The following is a 19,612-nucleotide window of genomic DNA, read 5'->3' on the forward strand; positions in this document are numbered from 1 at the left end:
ATCAGCCACTGAGTGCGACGGGGAGACCCCATGTTACCAAAGTTTTTCACAGCAACACTAGAAGAATTATTCAAAACATTGCATTGGGAAGAAAAAGGTAGCCGAATAAATGGTGAATAATTGAGTTACCTATGATTTGCAGCTAACATTGTTATTTTTGTCACAAGTCCAGAAGAACTCCAGCAACGAATAGGAGAACTAGCTGCAGCAAGTAAGAAGTTTGGTCTCCGTATAAATCTCAGCAAGACCAAAGTGATTTTCAACAAATGTCAGCTCTGCAAAGATCAAAATACATGGAATAGAACTAGACGTTGAAGACTATGGGGCCTATGCTAGTAGCCTTCATAAACCAACTCGCTGGTCCTGTTACACTGCCAGTTTTTTAGCATTGTTATCACGGTATTCAGAAAGCTCAGAAGACCTGCAATAGCAAACTGCCCAAAACTGGCGAGGAGTCAGCGATCTCATGTTCGCCTCTGTCAAAGGAGGGCTTGTTTTGAATTGATTGTTATTTTTTCTATTTCTGTTTATTGTTTTGATTAAATTGTTTGGAATTTGGATGGCTTGTTTTTAGTACATTTTAGGATTGGCTAGTGGTTTTATTTCTTGATTTGTTTTGTTGGTTAGGTGTTTCTTTAATTGTATTCTATTATTTTGGTATAATATAATTTTTATTCTTTTGCGGTTTTGGTGTTAGAATAATTTTATTGATGTGTAGTTGAGGCTTTTTAGTTCTATTATTGTTGTGGTGTTTAGTAAGTTTGTTGTGTTTATTTTTCTTTATTGGGGGTAGACGGATTGGGTGAAGGGGGTAGTAGCCTCAAGGATGGATGTTTATGCCTACCGGGTGGTATTAACCGCTATGGTAATGAAGGGGTTTACTCCACCTGCAAGGCCTAAACACCCACCAAGGGCAAATTACCACCTTCACCCACCCCCGCTACCCATAATAAACCGGGCACCGGTAGTTAACCCCTTCATTGCCTTAGTGGTTAGCCACTAAGGTAATGAAGTTGCTTGTAAATGCATTTTTTCTGCATCTTGATTAATGTCGGGGGCCTCCGGTGCTGTGTATCAGCTCTGGAGACCCCCAGCATCAATCCGATGCAAGTCCCTCTCTCGCCGCCACCGCCGCTTCTGAAGCTTCTTGGCAGTTTCACGACAACTTTTTTTGGCGAGAGGATTTTGGGAGGAAATCACCATTCTAGAGCCTCGATAACCTTATTGAGGCTACTAGAATTGCACAAGTTTCAAAACTGGCGATAAGTGGCTTATCGCCGCTCACTTGGTGATTTGTTTTTGACGGCAGCAAAAATTGGTGATTCAGCCCACTTATCGAGGCTTACTGAATCGCTGTAGGCATTTTTGGCCGATAACAGCTAAAAAGCCTTGATAAGTGGGTTATGAAGGCTACTAGCATAGGCACCTATGTCTACCTTTCCTGCCAAGTAACAATAGGAGAATGAAGATGGGATTGAGCTCATTTAAAATGAACAATCTTTCAAGGAAACTCCTGCCTGTGCTCAGGTATGGCTGTGAAACTTGGACCCGAAATGTGAAGATCATTCAGAAGCTTCAGACAACTCAAAGAAGTATGGAGAGATGTATGCTTGGTGTTACCTGAAGAGATAAGAAAAAGTATGAATAGGTTTGAAACCAAACAAAATAGATATAAGATACAATAAATGTGTCAATTACATTTTTTTAACACAATAGGAGAAGGAATCCCTGCTCAGGACAGCAAAGACACAGGTAGACTAAATAAAGTATGACATCTGTAATTTTCAATCCTTTTCTCTTGTAACCCCTGCCAGATGAGAGTTTAGAAATACTAAGTGCTTTAACAAACATATCTTTGTATTATTATTATATGTGTGTATTAACCATGACCTGGCTTGAGCATCCTGAAGAGAGAGTGGAAAAACACTGTATTACATGTTTAGATGTTTCCTGTTTATTGCTAGGTTGCGTTTTACTATGTGCAACTAAATCTTCAGACTTTTTTTGTCATACCACAGTGATTCCCAGTGTCTTAAAAGCCATGTCAGAACGCCAGTTTGAATTCACAAATTTCAAACGGACCCGCGTTGCAGTAGGAACCTGGAACGTAAACGGAGGAAAGCAATTTCGGAGCAATATCCTCAGCTGCAGTGAACTCACAGACTGGCTGCTAGATTCTCCGAAGCTCTCTGGGCTTCCTGATTTTCAGGGTAAGTGTGGGATGGAATAATTGCTCTAGTAACATATACAGTACTTTATGATCTAAGGCTACTGACCTGTGCTATAAATAGAAGTACCACTGTTGGTACAAAATGTCCAGGATCACTCCTGTGGCTTCTAAACCTTCAGCTTTAGCTGCTGTGTAAAAGACTGGATAGGGGAAAAGCAAAACATCAAGCACAGTATTCTCACTAAAATCACTATACATTGTAATACTTACAACATTTCCAAAATGTACTTATTGATACTTTGAAACACTTGAAAACTGAATGGTGCTGATAGTTTTGCTCAGTTTTCCAAATGTGGTACAGAATGAAACCAGTTTGGAACGGCTGGTTTGTAATCTATAAACCACTGCCTGCACAGGTATCAATCTAGGAATGCTGAGCAATACATATGTTTATGAAACTAACTCTTGTGGATGACTTTAAAACCAAGCGGTTTGAGCTACATTTTACTTCACCTCTTTTCATGTACTTGCCTGAAGTGATCTACAGTTCAAAGTACAGTATGTTTGTTGTGTTTTATCACTCCATAGATGATGGGAGCTGCCCTCCTGACATATTTGCAGTAGGATTTGAAGAGATGGTTGAGCTGAGCGCAGGAAACATTGTCAATGCCAGGTCAGCCAATCTAAAATTGGTAGCAGTCACTCCTCACTTAGATAGTAAGCTCCTGGGCAGGGATTTCCTTTCCTATTGTCTGACTTTGCTGCGTTTATTGTATTATTATAATTCCCTGTACTGTATTGTCTTTGTAAAGCGTGGAGTACACTTTTGGCGCTACATAAATAAAAATATATTGTTTCATTTCTGTCATTTTGTTTTTCGGTTCCTTAATATTGTTTCTTTTCATTTCAGCACAACAAATCGGAAGATGTGGGCAGAGCAGATTCAGCTGGCTCTCTCCAGATCTAATCGATACATTCTGTTGACCACAGGGCAACTCGTGGGCGTCTGCCTCTTTGTTTTTGTAAGACCATATCATATGCCTTTCATCAGGTGGGTGCATTTTTGCAGACTTCACTCATATTGTAATAGGAAGAGAACATAAAGAATTTGCTTTACTGCTGGTCCTTCCACTGAAGAGGTTGAAGCTCCAGGGATAAAGTGGAGCGATACTCCCATGGTTAACGGGCCTGGGTGCACTAGTAGAGCAAATATAAACAACTGTCGAGTACAAGGGACTCACAGACTTGATTAAAGTGGAAAATAGATGTGTTTTATTCTTATAGAACATAGATCCCTGTTTCAAGGGAACCGACAGTTGTATGTATATATGTATGTATGTATGTATGTATATATATATATAGTAAAAAGTAGTCAACCCCAAAAAAGCAAACAAAGAACAGCACTCAGTGTTAATGATGCAAAGAAAAACCCTGTATTAAAAATGGTATACAAGCACACTTACCATCTTTAATACAGTTTTTTTCTTTGCATCCTTACCACTAAGTGTGCTTGTATACCATCTTTAATACAGTGTTTTTCTTTGCATCATTACCACTGAGTGCTGTTTTTTGTTTGCTCTTTTGGGGTTGACTACTTTTTACTATTGATTCCTATAGAACATGCACAGCACTATATCATTGCATTTGGAGTGCCAGCTGTCTCTATCTTTTTATGTATGTATGTATATATATGTGTATATATGTATATGTATATATACACAATTGTGTGAAAAAGAAAGTACACCTCTTTGAATTCTATGGTTTTACATATCAGGACATAATAACAATCATCTGTTCCTTAGCAGGTCTTAAAATTAGGTAAATACAACCTCAGATGAACAACAACACATGACATATTACACCGTGTCATGATTTATTTAACAAAAATAAAGCCAAAATGGAGAAGCCATGTGTGAAAAACTAAGTATACCTTATGATTCAATAGCTTGTAGAACCACCTTTAGCAGCAATAACTTAAAGTCATACAGAAAACGATTACTTCATCAGTCTCTCACATCGTTGTGGAGGAATTTTGGCCCACTCTTCTTTACAACGTTGCTTCAGTTCATTGAGGTTTGTGGGCATTTGTTTATGCACAGCTCTCTTAAGGTCCAGCCACAGCATTTCAATCGGGTTGAGGTCTGGACTTTGACTGGGCCAGTGCAACAACTTGATTCTTTTCTTTTTCAGCCATTCTGTTGTAGATTTGCTTGGGATCATTGTCCTGTTGCATGACCCAATTTCAGCCAAGCTTTAGCTGTCGGACAGATGGCCTCACAGTTGACTCTAGAATACTTTGGTATACAGAAGAGTTCATGGCCGACTCAATGACTGCAAGGTTCCTAGGTCCTGTGGCTGCAAAACAAGCCCAAATCATCATCCCTCCACCACCATGCTTGACAGTTGGTATGAGGTGTTTGTGCTGATATGCTGTGTTTGGTTTTCGCCAAACGTGGTGCTGTGCATTATGGCCAAACATCTCCACTTTGGTCTCATTTGTCCAAAGGACATTGTTCCAGAAGTCTTGTGGTTTCTTCAGGTGCAACTTTGCAAACCTAAGCCATGCTGCCATGTTCTTTTTAGAGAGAAGAGACTTTCTCCTGGCGACCTTCCAAAAAAACCATACTTGTTCAGTCTTTTTCTAATTGTACTGTCATAAACTTTAACATTTAACATGCTAACTGAGGCCTGTAGTGTCTGAGATTTAACTCTTGGGTTTTTTGCAATTTCTCTGACCATTACACGGTCTGACCTTGGGGTGAATTTGCTGGGACGTCCACTCCTGGGAAGATTGGCAACTGTCTTGAATGTTTTCCACTTTTGAATAATCTTTCTCACTGTATAATGATGGACTTTAAATTGTTTGGAAATGGCCTTATACCCTGTAGGCGGATGCCCACAGGGTCTGCGGACGTGTCTGTTCCTTCCACGGTAAGTGAAGAACCGCTTTTCTTTTTCTTTTTCTGCCTTTTTGTTTTGGATGACTCCGTCCCATCAGGAATACTGGGGTCTCCTTCTTTATTTAATACTTAAACAGCGTCATTATATAAGCCAGGCTTTTCTTGCAGTTGCTTTATCTGACAGAAATATTGGGTGATCTGCTGCTCCCGCTCTTTCTCTTGTCGACCATATAAGTCATCATAGAGAGCGGTCTTTTCTGTTCGTGCCGAGTTCAGGCACCCCCACCATTCTTGGGGTGTTTTGTGGATGTGACTCGGTTCGGGTTCCCCGTAAGAGATGTCTTCCTCCTTATTGGACTGGAAGGGCCACTCTTCCGTGGGGTAGGGTTCATTACAAGAACGCTGCATCTTGTCCTCCATTTTGGGGCTCTCAGGTGTAGTTTTCTTCCTGACCTCAGGAGGCGCTATTGCAGCTGTTGCCACTGTATTTGCTGGAACCAATTGTGGTAGTCTTACAGGTGGGCATATTTTGCTTGTAGAGGTCGTGGCTCTCACAGGCATCTGTGTAGACTTTTTTCTTTTTCTTGGGTAAGTTTTACAATATCAGCAGTAGTGTGCACGCATTTTCTCTCATCAGGTATACAGGATGTGCAGTTGCTAGGTCAAAACATCTATTTGCTTTACACCATTTACTTGCTAGGTATAATCTCTCATTAGGTATGTTGGATGTGTAGTTGCTAGGTAAAAACTTATGTTTGCTTTACACCATTTACTTGCTAGGGGCAATCTCTCTGCTTCAGCCAAATAATGTGATTTTCTGCTTGAGTTCAGTCTCAACTTTGGGTATTATGACATTCACTCTTCACACTTTGGGATATTTTTTACACTGTTCAGCAATTCCTTTTTTCTAGTAGGCAATTTTACCCTCAGCACTTGTTTACTTAAAATTCCCCTGCTTCAGCACAGTCTTGCATCAATTTTCACAGCTGGTAGTCCTATGCGGTGTGGCAGCCTTTACTTGCAGAATCAGTACCACTCATGGGTCACAATTTGTATTCACTGCTTCAGCTAAACATTTGAAAACAACAAACGCCTATCCCTTTAAGGGCTCACTCACTTCTTAAACCCTGACTATGGCTGGAAGGCAAACCCCCTATTTCAATGACCATATTACACTTTATTGTGATAGGCAAATAAGGTTTACCTGCTTCAGCAGTTTCTCTTTCGGGAAAAGAGTCCATCTGTGGTTTTGTAAGTTTCAGTGCAGTGTAAGTTTCCTGCCTGGGTGTGTCCCTTTAACTCTGTCTCTGCTGCATGAGATCTTTGGTCAGGCTGTTTGTAGGCAAAAAACATAAAAAATTTCAAAGGCCAAACTCCGGGTTCCTTCTAACTTCAAGAACCACCTCTCGTCCCACTTCGGACACCATATGTAGGCGGACGCTCACAGAGGTATGAAAGGGAGTCTGGTTATAGTGAAATTAAATAAGGCTTTTATTGCGCCTGTTTCCTTAACATCAGGAAACCATCCAAACAAGGGGTAAGCAAAGCTTCTATTCACTTGGGAGTATTTCTAGTGAAATACTACTGTATGCAGCCCACACTCCCTTTAGATAAGCATGTCTCCCAGCCCCAAACATATAGCATGAAATAAGCAGATATATAAAGTCTCATAAATGAAAGTCTTATCTGTTCCTTGTGGTTTGGAGGGAAAATCTTCTCTGTTCTTGCATTGCTACCTTTCCTCAGGTTTTGTCAGCATTCAGGTTTAGAAGTTTCCCCTGTGTCTTGAAAGCAGGTCTGCTGTTTCTTCTGGCAGGGCTCAAGACAAGTTGTGAGAGTCAAGTACAATCTCTGCTCTGTCTCCAAGTTCAGCTCAGGTGTGAGCTAAGGAGTCTCTCTTCCTGTCTCAAAAGACAGACTTTTCTAAGCAATCTAATCAGGCAGATGGTGTTTGTTAATTGACTACCAGCAGTTAACCACCACACTGCTGGATTAGAGGCACATTACCTGAACAGGGATAACTCCCCTGTTACATACCCCTTCCCAGATTGATGGGCAGCAACAATTGCTTCCCTAAGATCAATGCTGATGTCTTTCCTCCTTGGCATTGTGTTAACACACACCTGAATGCTCCAGACCAGCAAACTGCTAAAACTTTGGCTTCTATAGAAGTGGTCACACTTGCTGATGATCAATTAATCAAGGGCATTTGATTAGCAGCACCTGTCTGCTACTAAGCATCTTAATTCCTATGGAAGCAGTAAGGGTGTACTTAGTTTTTCACACATAGCTTCTCCATTTTGGCTTTATTTTTGTTAAATAAAACATGACACGGTGTAATATGTCATGTGTTGTTGTTCATCTGAGGTTGTATTTACCTAATTTTAAGACCTGCTAAGGAACAGATGATAGTTATGTCCTGATATGTAAAACCCACAATCCGACAGTCCGTTAACCGACGATGGTTAGCGGGACGCATTTCGTCGGTAAAGCGAGTACCGCCTGTGTGTGTGTGTGTGTGTATGTATGTATATTTATGTATGTATGTATGTATTTATGTATATATGCAAAAATATATATAACATTTTTATTGGCCAAATGTTTTGACTACCCCCTGGAGCCATAATCAAGAGCCTCCAGAGGGTTGCGAAAGCATTGGGCCAATGAAAGACATTATTTATGGTGTGCCTATCCCTTTGTTATATTTATGCAGTACTCTATAGGTATTCTGAAAGCAGCACCCTCTCCAGTAGTCTGATTTATACTAGTTAAGTTCTTATACTATTTAAGTGTAGGGGACAATGTATGTGAGTGTGTGTCATGCCAGATAATGCCCGGGTGAACATACATAGTGTCCAATAGAGTTCAAGATAAAGGTCCCAGGTGTGGACCGAGTCGAGTTTCAACAATAAAACCGTGTAATCTTATATTGACTTCATACTGGAACTCTATATATGATGTATGAAATCAACAACCCCTCTCTCCGCCTCCCGCTCGCTCAACAACATGGGGCCAAGTCAAGACTGTAGTTCTGGATACTGGGAAAGTTGCTGGTGGCCCTATAAATTATAATATTTTTGCTTGAAGCAAGATTTGTTACTTGTCTTTATATTTCCTCGAGTAGTTTCCATTTTGCTGAAATACTATAATATTGATTATACACTTGAGTACATTTTTAAACCAGCCATCATGAATTTCCTTACAGCTTTATTACGTAGTGTCTTTGGAACTGCTATGTCATTTTTTTCCTCAGATACTGTATGAGTCAGAAACTAGCAAAAAAAACAAAACAGTAAAGTTATATCATTTGGTATTTTTGATGGACTGTGCATAGTTATGTTTAGTAGCGTGTTTTAAATGCTTTTAAAAAATATCAATGAAACATGCTAAAATTATTTAAATAAGTGGTTTTATTGAGTTGCAGCTTTAATTGACTTTGTTACTTAGTGGTTAAAGTGACATTAAAAAGTAGTTGTACAGTATTTCTGCATCAATGCAAAATTGGACAATCCATTTAAAATCATGGGGCAAAGCTCTTCATACACTATTTTAAAAGGTTTTGGTGTACAGTATTTACATATATCTGTGTGTTCAAAGTGGCTAACAAGGGGTAGTTATCCGGGCTCATTTAAAAAAAAGATCAACCTTTATTAAACATTGGGACAAAACTCTGTGGACTGTATTTATAACAATATGTAAGCAACTTTTCTGCTTTAAAAATAGAAAGGGAGACAGATTTTCTCAGATAAATCCCTTGTTCTTTGAAAATAAAATGCAAGTTTGTAAATAAAGAAGTAGCGGTTTTCACCACCCCCATTCACAGGCACTTTGAACATTACTTAGATTGTAAGCTCTTTGGGGCAGGGACTCATTTGCCTATTGTTTTATGTCTGAAGCGCTCATTCCCATTATGTGTTATAATATTATGTGTATTACTGCTGTAAAGCGCTATGTATCTGGATGGTGCTATATAAATAAACATACACATACATACATAAGCACATTGTTAGCCCCATACCCTCATACCCTCATCTTGCTCATAGCTTCAGTGCTTCAACTTGCTTAGACAATGTCAGACATGATAACAACACAGTGGCTTAAATCAGGGGAGCACAATCTTTTCCCCCTGCAATCCCCTGCCAGCTGTCCTCCTCTCCGCGTGCCCACTCCCTTCCTCCTCACCTTGGTTCCCGGCGTCTGGGCGCCATGACGTCACGTTGCCATAGCCCCGCAACGTCACATGACCCTGTGGCGTCATTTGACGCCGCATTGCCATGGTGACGTGACTCCAGATGCCGGCTGAACCACGGTAAGTAAGGTTTACAGAGGCTTAATTTAAGTGCCTTCGGGAAGCGCGCGGGGCCTCTGTAAACCCCGCGCCCCCTGCAGTTAATCTCGCGCCCCCCCAGTTTGCGCATCGCTGGCTTAAATCACCAGTTTTTTTTACATGTTGCTTTCATGGCATGTACTGTACCATCAGTTCTCAAGTCAAATGACAACTGCACAGGTGTGTCATCGATAATCAGGAGTAAGTGCCCCTACTTCCCTTGTTTGGAAGGTGGTAACCATAACTTTTAAGGGCTGCAAAAAATGGCATCTAGATATTTATAAAACTAGCTCGAGGAATATTTTTTATTTGGTTTGTTTTTTTCCTGGCCAGAGATGTAGCGATGGACACCGTTAAGACTGGGATGGGAGGAAAAACTGGCAACAAAGGAGCAGTGGCCATCCGTTTCCAGTTCTACAGCACCAGCTTCTGCTTCATTTGCAGTCACTTCACCGCGGGACAGAACCAGGTGAAAGAACGGAATGAAGATTATAAAGAGATCACTCAGAAACTCAGCTTCCCCATGGTAAGAGCTATACTCGCTGTTCTGCTCAGGGGTTAAGCGGATAAGTAGCACAGACGGAACGCTAATGCGAACTGAACAGGAATAGAAGAGGAAGACTCCCTTCCTGTTTGCGCCATGAGCAACATCATGATTGCTAGATCGCTCCCAAGGAGTGATCGCATGATTTCAATCTGCAACAGTGGCTGTGCCACTCTAGTGCCGTTGCTCCTCTGGCACCCATGGGCATATAGACCTGAAATTCAATTTGTTGCCTGTAAAGTTGGAGTGTTTTTTTTCCCCCCATTTGCTTTAAGGGGCTTTACAATTGCAGCCCCTCCTAGCATCAAATTGAAGCTTTGATAGTGGCATGTTTGAGGGGTTTAGAGATATATTTACTAAGCAGTGCTAAGCAAGAAGGTACATTCCATCCCATTCATTTGAATGGGCCTCGAAGTGCCATTTAGCTCCGCACTACTTTGTACGGTCTAAGGCAGGGTTTCCCAAACTTTTTTTTCCGTGACCCGGTTATTTTTGAACTTTTCCTTCGTGACCCACTAAAAATTTTATCGCCTATACTGGCCTATAGGGCCTGCACAGACACACACACAGCCACTGATACACACACACACACACACGCAGCCACTGATACACACACAGACACACACACAGCCACTGATACACACACAAACAGCCACTGATACACACACACAGCCACTGACACACACAGCAGCCACACAGAGACACTGCTACACACACACACACACACACACACTAATACACACACACTAATACAGATACACACTAATACAGATACACACACACACTCGCTCTCCCCTATACGCACACAGACACAAACAGTGAATTACAGGCAACGACGGATGTGAGTGACTGGAGAGGGGGCCAGGGGCACTTGGGTGGGTGGGAGGGGGCCAGGGGCACTTGGGTGGGAGGGAGATAGGGAGGGGGCCAGGGGCACTTGGGTGGGAGGGAGAGAGGGAGGGAGGGGGCCAGGGACACTTGGGTGGGAGGGAGAGAGGGAGGGGGCCAGGGGCACTTGGGTGGGAGGGAGAGAGGGAGGGGGCCAGGGGCACTTGGGTGGAGGGAGGGGGCCAGGGGCACTTGGGTAGGAGGGAGGGGGCCAGGGGCACTTGGGTGGGAGGGAGGGGGCCAGGGGCACTTGGGTGGGAGGGAGGGGGCCAGGGGCACTTGGGTGGGAGGGAGGGGGCCAGGGGCACTTGGGTGGGAGGGAGGGGGCCAGGGGCACTTGGGTTGGAGGGAGGGGGCCAGGGGCACTTGGGTGGGAGGGAGGGGGCCAGGGGCACTTGGGTGGGAGGGAGGGGGCATGGGGCACTTGGGTGGGAGGGAGGGGGCCAGGGGCACTTGGGTTGGAGGGAGGGGGCCAGGGGCACTTGGGTGGGAGGGAGGGGGCCAGGGGCACTTGGGTTGGAGGGAGGGGGCCAGGGGCACTTGGGTGGGAGGGAGGGGGCCAGGGGCACTTGGGTGGGAGGGAGGGGGCCAGGGGCACTTGGGTGGGAGGGAGGGGGCCAGGGGCACTTGGGTGGGAGGGAGGGGGCCAGGGGCACTTGGGTGGGAGGGAGGGGGCATGGGGCACTTGGGTGGGAGGGAGGGGGCCAGGGGCACTTGGGTGGAAGGCAGTGACTGGGTGGGGTGACTTACCTTGCCGCCGGACGCTTTCCCCTGCTGCCCCCGATATCCCCTGCTGCCCGGGACGGGAGGTGGGCTTGGGGGCACGGGAGGTGGGCTCGGGAGGGGGTGCCACGGGAGGTGGGCTCGGGAGGGGGTGCCACGGGAGGTGAGCTCGGGAAGCTGGCCGCGGGGGGATGCGGGCCGCAGAGAGCTGGTACTTCCTCCTCTGTCCCACGTTGGGAGCGGGGGGGAGGAAGGGAACGGGCCCTGCGCAAGCGCGCGGGACCGCGGGGGGAATCGCCGCCATTTTTTAAAAATTGAGCAGGGGGGACGGGAGACACCGCGCGGCCAGCCTCGCTGCGACCCGGCAATTTTGGTGCCGTGGCCCGGTGCCGGGTCGCGACCCACCATTTGGGAAACGCTGGTCTAAGGGACTTATTCTATATCCGCCGATCAAGCAGTTTCCGTCCGAAATTTCCCGTTGACTTCAATTGTAAAAATAGTGCGATTGAACATGGAAGGGTGTAACTGTGTCATGTCACAGCATTGGTCAGGAACCACCTGTCCTATATTCTCTCCTTTCTTCTGCTTGTTCCTCTAATTGAGGGAGAGTGGTTTTTAAGTAAGATGACATCATTATGGTTGCAAGAACAAGCAATTACTAATCTGCGGTTAAAAGAAAGTATTACTGGTTTGTTAAAGGAAAATATAAGTGACTTTTCAGTCCAACGTTCGTTACATTTGTCTAAAGAAATCAATTCTTTTGGAAGTTGTTTACTAAATGGTGTTTTTGTTGGTTAACATGGGAATGTGTTTCTACCGACACACGTTACTTATAAACGCAATGTAACACGTCCGTAATCTTATGGACACGTTTATATTTATTCTGTCTTTCTGTATTAGGGCAGAAATGTCTTCTCCCATGACTATGTGTTCTGGTGCGGGGATTTCAACTACCGCCTAGACCTGTCGTATGAAGATGTGTTTTATTCTATTAAGCGTCAAGACTGGAAAAAGCTCCTGGAATTTGATCAACTTCAACTTCAAAAGGCCAATGGAAAAGTATGTTCTATTATACTACAACAATATTTTATACCATGTCTGGCACACATATTTTATGTAACGTCTAGCACACAAAAGTATTTGCAGACTTGCCGGCCGTGATAGACTACGCAATGAGTTCCTGAGAGTTTGTTATTGTTTGAACCATGGGGTTCTACGGCTCAGCTCAGAGAAAAGTGTATTTTGACACACTATACCATATTTAAGTGCACAGTTGCATCAAATGCTAGAAACAGTTTCTCACATCTGGTGCAGTTTATTAGAAGCAATAAAGTTATGCCACCTTAAACGTGGCTATTTTTTGTGTGGAACAAATGAAAGGTAGAACAAAAATGAGACACAGGCGCTTATTTAGCTTCATGTCCTTCTAATTGGTGCATTCTATAACTGCGTCTTAACTCCTCCTTTACTCATTTTATTAGAAATTGCAAAATGATGCGTGTGGAACAAACAAGGGAGAAAAGACCAAGAATGGGAAGATGTTTGGGAATCCATCGCATCTATATCAATAAAATAATAAAAGCTACTCACTCCTTTGTTTCCAGGGCTGTGGTTAAGCAGGTTTCCTATTCTATGTATGGTGAACGTGTCCATACCTGGAATAAGGTATTCACTCTTATCAACGAAATTTTGGGATTAGCATTCCTACCTAACCTAACCCTTGGGTAGCACTTTTACTCGGGCCTAGCAAGCATATAGATAATAGGATGCATAAACTAATCATACATATATCCTCAACGAGGTGCATGGCCGCGGCGTGGGGAGGTCCAATTCCAGACAAAAAAAAAGGACCGCTTTGATGGTACTGTACATTTGAAAAATTAGCTTTCATATGGGATCTCTGGATTGAGAATATAAAATTCCCCTTGTTTGACATTGCAAGCATAACGTTCTAAGTGCGAGTCCTCTTTTCTTCCTTTTGGTCACCCGACGCAATCCACCATACTTAATCAGTTCTTATTGACTGATCCTTACCTGCTCTAGGCTGGGACTCCCTGCACTGACCAAAGACTGAATCGAGATACTCGATATCGGTCCCACTTTAATTGACCACTGTGAAACGATTCATGTATGTCTGGTGTAAGCTGGAGATTGTCATTGTGAAGGTGAACAATATTGTACCCCCCCTTCTTTCCCTGTAACTTATTTTATTTTTCTTTACTCCTTCCCATCCTTTATTTCTTTTTCGGTATCCTTGTTAAACTGAGATAAAATAAAAACAGTTGATAACAAAAGAAATATAAAATATAATGTATTTCAGAGATCAGCTATTAATACAAATACAGCTCAACCCCCTTATAACGCTGTGCTTGGGGTCCAAAGAATCACATCGCGCTATAAGTGGATCGCGTTAGAAATAATGTACAATTGTATGCATTGTACAATAAAGTATTTAAGATACCAATAATCGTGTTGTAACGTATTCATGAATACAAAAATTGGGAGCCACGCTTGCATCTTGTTATAAGCGGATTCGCGACAACCAAGACCTATGCCAAACTAGGGGTACTTTACAGGAACAAATCCTCCCTAAGTCTCCTGGTCAGAAAGCGTATCGCACAGCAGATGCTAATGCCAATTATTGACTTTGGAGACATAGTATATGGCTCGGCACCTCAAACCCACCTTAGCAAACTTGACACCCTCTACAATTCAATTTGTCGTTTTGTTCTCCAATGCAACTACAACACACATCACTGCGAAATGCTCAAAGAACTAGATTGGTCATCACTAGAGTCTAGGCGCAAAGTTCACCTTTCCTGTCTTGCCTTTAAATTCTTCATGGGCAAGCTACCCAGCTATCTGAACATGCTCCTCACCCCTACCACTTGCAGCACTTATCACCTGAGATCAGACTCCAAAAGACTGTTCATAGTCCCAAGGCTCAACAAAGTATCCAGCCGTTCCTCCTTCTCCTGCCGTGCACCCCAAAACTGGAACAACCTACCAGAGACTCTCACATCCACCACCAGTTTAAGTTCTTTCAAATCTAAGGCTGTCTCACATTTTAATCTGGTCTGTAACTGTTTCATACGCCCATAATACTGTATATATTTTCTTTAACTGTGCACGCAATGTCTTGTATATAATGTATACCCTGTTCATTTATGTAACTGTATTTGTAACCATGTATTATTTGTCTTACTCTGTGCCCAGGACATACTTGAAAACTAGAGGTAACTCTCAATGTATTACTTCCTGGTAAAATATTTTATAAATAAATAATAACGGATCGCGTTATAACGATGTTGAGCTGTAACTGTATTTAAAACGTTAGAGCAAAGACGTTAATAATTTGCACTAAGATGCGCAACATTTTAATTAAAATTAATCATTTCAAATCAATGTTTCTGTAAGAGGGCCTTGGCGCATTAACCTATTTTAATGCATGAAAATGTGCTGACTCTGAAAACAATTGAAGCAGAGGGAACCTGGTTCAAATCCCGGTGTCAGCTTCTTGTGACCTTGGGCAAGTCACTTTGTCCCTGTGCTCTAGGCACCTAAAAAATAGATTGTAAGCTCTGCAGGCCAAAGAACTTGTGCCTGCAAAATAAATCTTTGTATAGCATTGCGTCAGCGCTATACATGAAAAAAACTATTATTATTATGTATTACTATTAAAGCAAAGACAGAAAGCACTTGAGTGGTTCAACATGGAAATGTGAGAATGAATTAGTACTTGGGGCTACAATTAAATCATAATGTATTGAGCTTTGATATCTTATAGGTCTCTTCTTCATGTGTATTGTCTCTGTGAAGGATACATTGGTGAGGTTTCGAAATCTTTGTATATTAAAACTTAATCAATGAAGAACTTTGATGTTGGTCTATTGTTCTGCACTTCTACAAATCTAATGATTTACATTATTAGGTCTGGCTTGGTGCTGTAAGGCTTTCAGCCTAACTAATAGGTATTCACTGTACTATGAAAGTAACAGGAATACAGTTGACATGTTCTAATGGGCCATTATCTTTTTCTTGACTAGGAAAGGATGCATAATGCAGCATTATAAGCTCAATTAAGATAATTGATGTGTTTTTTTTTGAGGGAATGATTCACAATTGTCAGGATGTAAAGCAATTAAAGCATGAATTAGCATTTAATCAAACGTATTACAATCTACTGTAAGTGGTATTTTAGTAGACGTACAAAAAGAAGGGGAACATGTAATTCTATAGTTCATAGGATATTGTCAGGAGAGAATGTGCGTACATACTCTGGCTATGAATTAAAATATCTCAGAGACGAAGCAAGCAGGAGACTTTTATTTGAATGACTTTAGCCGTGCTGATATTTAAGTTCAGGAGAATCATGTTTATATTGTTTGTTTAAGGCTTTAGGGAAGGGAATGGTGACAAATATGTAGCTGTTATTCAGAATAGATGTCAACCCAGGATATCCTATATTTAATATAGCCCTCAGACTAAGGGGTGACCTGTTTGTCACATCTCTGGGATGCACAGGGGATATTTCAAGAATGTTAAAGTTTAGCCTATGATCTGGCTGTCATCTCCAGCCTTACAAACTATACATATTTCACTTTTAGTGGGCTATCGGTGACATCGGCCCTCAATTAAGCCCTCTTTGTATATCAGCACAGACACATGAAGGGTCTTAACCTGACATTAAAACATTTCTTTGTATGTTTAAGTCAATATCTAACCAACGTTAACCCCTAATGTACCAGATTTGATTAAAATACTATCATGATATGTTCATTACACTCTGCAGTATAAAAATAACAGTCTTAAAGAATGATAAAATAATATTGGATACAAAACAAATGCAAAATCATGCTCAAACTAACACATCATAAAAACAAGCTGAATATGTTTCATATTCCGTTTGACTTTTTATCTTCAGGGCAAAATAAAATTGACGACATTTGTGATTTTTTTCTGTAGATTTTTAAAGACTTCTATGAAGGAACCATTCATTTTGGACCAACTTACAAGTATGACATAGGCTCCGAAGCCTACGACACAAGTGAAAAGTGCCGGACTCCAGCCTGGACAGACAGAGTGTTGTGGTGGAGAAAGAAATTACAGTTTGAGAAATCGGGTACTGATTGCTTTGTTTGTTTCTAAGTAAGCAGCAAACAGGCTATCTCCAGGCCAGACTCAAAATAGTATATCTGAAGAATGTATTATTCTTTTCAAATTAGCTTTGAATATGCTACCAACAGTGTACACACATGGTGGCATGTGTACTAAGTTGTTCTGTGGTGCTAGACAATGACAATGTCATGCAAATTTATATATGATCGTACAAATAAAAGATGGCTGCCTCCATGTTGCTGAGAGAAAAAAAATGATATTTCAGTCCTGCCATGTTACATTTTATTTTCTATAGCTAGAACATACTTAGATGTAGTATATATTTTGATATGGTGCCAATGTAGAAAGCAAATAATGACAAAAGCAGACAAAAAACACAAAATACAGAAGATTGATACAATGCAAGGATAACGGCACCACACATAAAAATGAACATAACACATATATAAGGAAAAATAAATCTATGCTGATGAGCAGCTTACATTCAACGTCATATTTTGCTTTTCCCCCCTTTCCCTTGTTATAAGAAACTGTTCTGTGCAACATAGTCATAGAGCAGATGAGACACATTTGCTCTATGGTTTGTCATAGTGAATGTAGTGTGAGCTTTGCTATATACAATTAATTGCTTACCAAATGTAATTTATACTAACCACCGTGCCCTAACATCTTCTGTTGCATATGTTCAAAACCCACGTGTAGCTGGAGACATTAATCTTCTAGACAATGATCTGGACTTCAGTACTAAAATTAAACACACGTGGACTCCAGGTGCACTGATGTATTATGGTAGAGCAGAACTTCCGTCTTCTGATCACAGGTACTCTTTGCTGTATAACGTACTCTTTATTCATGGACCGTCATTACATTGTGGGTATTCAGGATTAATCATGTCATTTATATTGTAGTGGTATGGTGACTGCAGTAAGCGTTCTTTTGCCCACTGAATTTTCTCTTCATTTCCAAAGAGATTACAAAAGCAGCCCCTACTGTTCATGTGAACTGGGGTTTACTTTCTTATTATTATTTTGGAGAGCTTTAGAACCAAGAGTTTCTCTAAAGCAGAACGGCAGCTTCTTTTCTGGCCTCGGGGCTCACAATTCAGCAAAAATGTTGCGTCAAATCATCGTTGCACTGGCAAATCAAACTGGACGGGGGGGAAAGGGGTGGAGACGAAAGGGGAAGAAATAAAGAGAGAGGAAAATAATGTGTGTGTGTAAACATTTAACAGAAAACACTGATGGGGTTCAGCCTAAGAATGAGGCACCAAAAATGACGATGCCAATATTACATAGAACCGTTTATAACATCCCAAAATACATCCTAAATTGAAACCCCAATCACATAAAGTTGTCATATGATATGGCATGTTGAGTGTATTTCTCGCAGCTGAATGTATGCGATGCATCTTGCTAGCTCAGCCCATGTTGATCAGAAAAAACAGCAACAAAATCTCCATGGACAATGATAACACCTTACTAACATAAAATAAGCTATTTATAAAGTACAGGATCCCAGCTAAATTGTCTGGAACACCATTGAATGAGAGGAACGTTTCTTTAATGCTCAACTTTCTCTCATTAACTGACTGTAAAATTGTGTTGTGGAGACCAACTAACTTCTTTTGAACCAGGGGTTTCTGGTGGGAAGTAGTCTTTGGCACACTCTACTTACAGAAGATGATGTATCATCAGTAGCTTGGCTACCAATGACTGCATCATGAAGTTTTCTAAATAAAGTATTTGCCTGTTTGACCCTGGATCATAATAGAAGACCACATCGTTTTACGGTATCTGCATAAAATTGCCGCCCATGGGGAAGCAAAAATATAGACATGAGGGATGTGTCTTTCTCCGAAGTTATTACCAGACCTGCTTTCCACTTCTGAGCAAATGTGTGGTTATGATCTTATAACCTCACTCTTTGAAGACTTGTAGACTTATTTGCAACTAATATATTGATCCATGGATTGATAATCGTGCAATGACTGTACTTAAACAAATCCTTTCCCGCAACACTTTGCCTTACACATTATATATGCATTGCCTTGCAATGCACTGTAGGCCGCTCTAATATGAAAGATTTAAACCACCACAATGGCAGCTGGGATCATTGACGTGAATGGGCTGCAGAGTATTCCAGCCCCAGAATATATTTTAGCATAACACTGCCAAATATGATTCTTATTGCTAATGTTTAGTGCATGCAATGTGTGCTACAGGCTACAGTGAAGGGGGCTTATTCACTGCTTGGATGCTCAACTGTGATAATGTAACTCCTGTGTGTTAGGTTTTATAGCTGAAGCAATTTATAAGCAATTTAATTGCAAACACGGAAAAAAATAATTAATAACATGTATGGACCATTTAGCCTAATTCACTGCCCCATTCCATCTTTTCACCTTTTAAATCCTTCTCCATCTCTGTCTTTTAACTTGCATTTCTTAACAGCTTCTGTTCCCCTTGTACATTTTCCAAGCACTTTTGATGTCCTAATAAAGCATAAATGAGATAAGCTATTACATTTGGTGTAGTCCCAATACTGTCAAAGCCCAGCTTATGTTGTCCCTCTGAGAAGTGTATGTTTGTCTACACACAGGCCCGTGCTGGCTATTTTGGAAGTGGAAGTTCAGGAGGTTGATGTGACATCCAGGGAGAGAGTATTCCAAGAAATATCCTCCTCCCAGGGCCCCCTCGATGCCACAGTTGAAGTTCACATCCTTTCCCCAACACCCGAAGACAAAGCAGAGTTCCCTGAAGACCTGAGTACAGAACTTGTGCAGATATTACAACATTATGGCACTGTTATACTTGTAAGGTGAGCCTTGCACGCTTAGCACAGATTTCTCAAAGACAATGAGTGGGTGATGCTGTGGGTTTGATGGAGTGTAATATAGCGAGTAAGAAATCATGCTGAATTAAAGCATATTAACCAGAGAGAGA

General features: G+C 41.7%; 1 protein-coding gene across 2 annotated transcripts in view; it reads left to right on the forward strand.

The window, feature by feature from the left end:
• Positions 1-19,612, forward strand: part of SYNJ2 (synaptojanin 2) — a 162,245-nt gene that overhangs the window by 88,863 nt on the left and 53,770 nt on the right. For both annotated transcript variants that reach the window (XM_075596992.1, XM_075596993.1), the window contains 8 exons: positions 2,019-2,210; positions 2,759-2,843; positions 3,081-3,221; positions 9,731-9,923; positions 12,453-12,611; positions 16,518-16,674; positions 17,373-17,490; positions 19,269-19,487. In XM_075596992.1, coding sequence (XP_075453107.1) covers positions 2,019-2,210; positions 2,759-2,843; positions 3,081-3,221; positions 9,731-9,923; positions 12,453-12,611; positions 16,518-16,674; positions 17,373-17,490; positions 19,269-19,487 — 1,264 coding nt within the window. The remainder of the gene's footprint in view (positions 1-2,018; positions 2,211-2,758; positions 2,844-3,080; positions 3,222-9,730; positions 9,924-12,452; positions 12,612-16,517; positions 16,675-17,372; positions 17,491-19,268; positions 19,488-19,612) is intronic.

The sequence above is a fragment of the Ascaphus truei genome, chromosome 4, assembly GCF_040206685.1.
Source record: "Ascaphus truei isolate aAscTru1 chromosome 4, aAscTru1.hap1, whole genome shotgun sequence".
Taxonomy (NCBI): domain Eukaryota; kingdom Metazoa; phylum Chordata; class Amphibia; order Anura; family Ascaphidae; genus Ascaphus; species Ascaphus truei.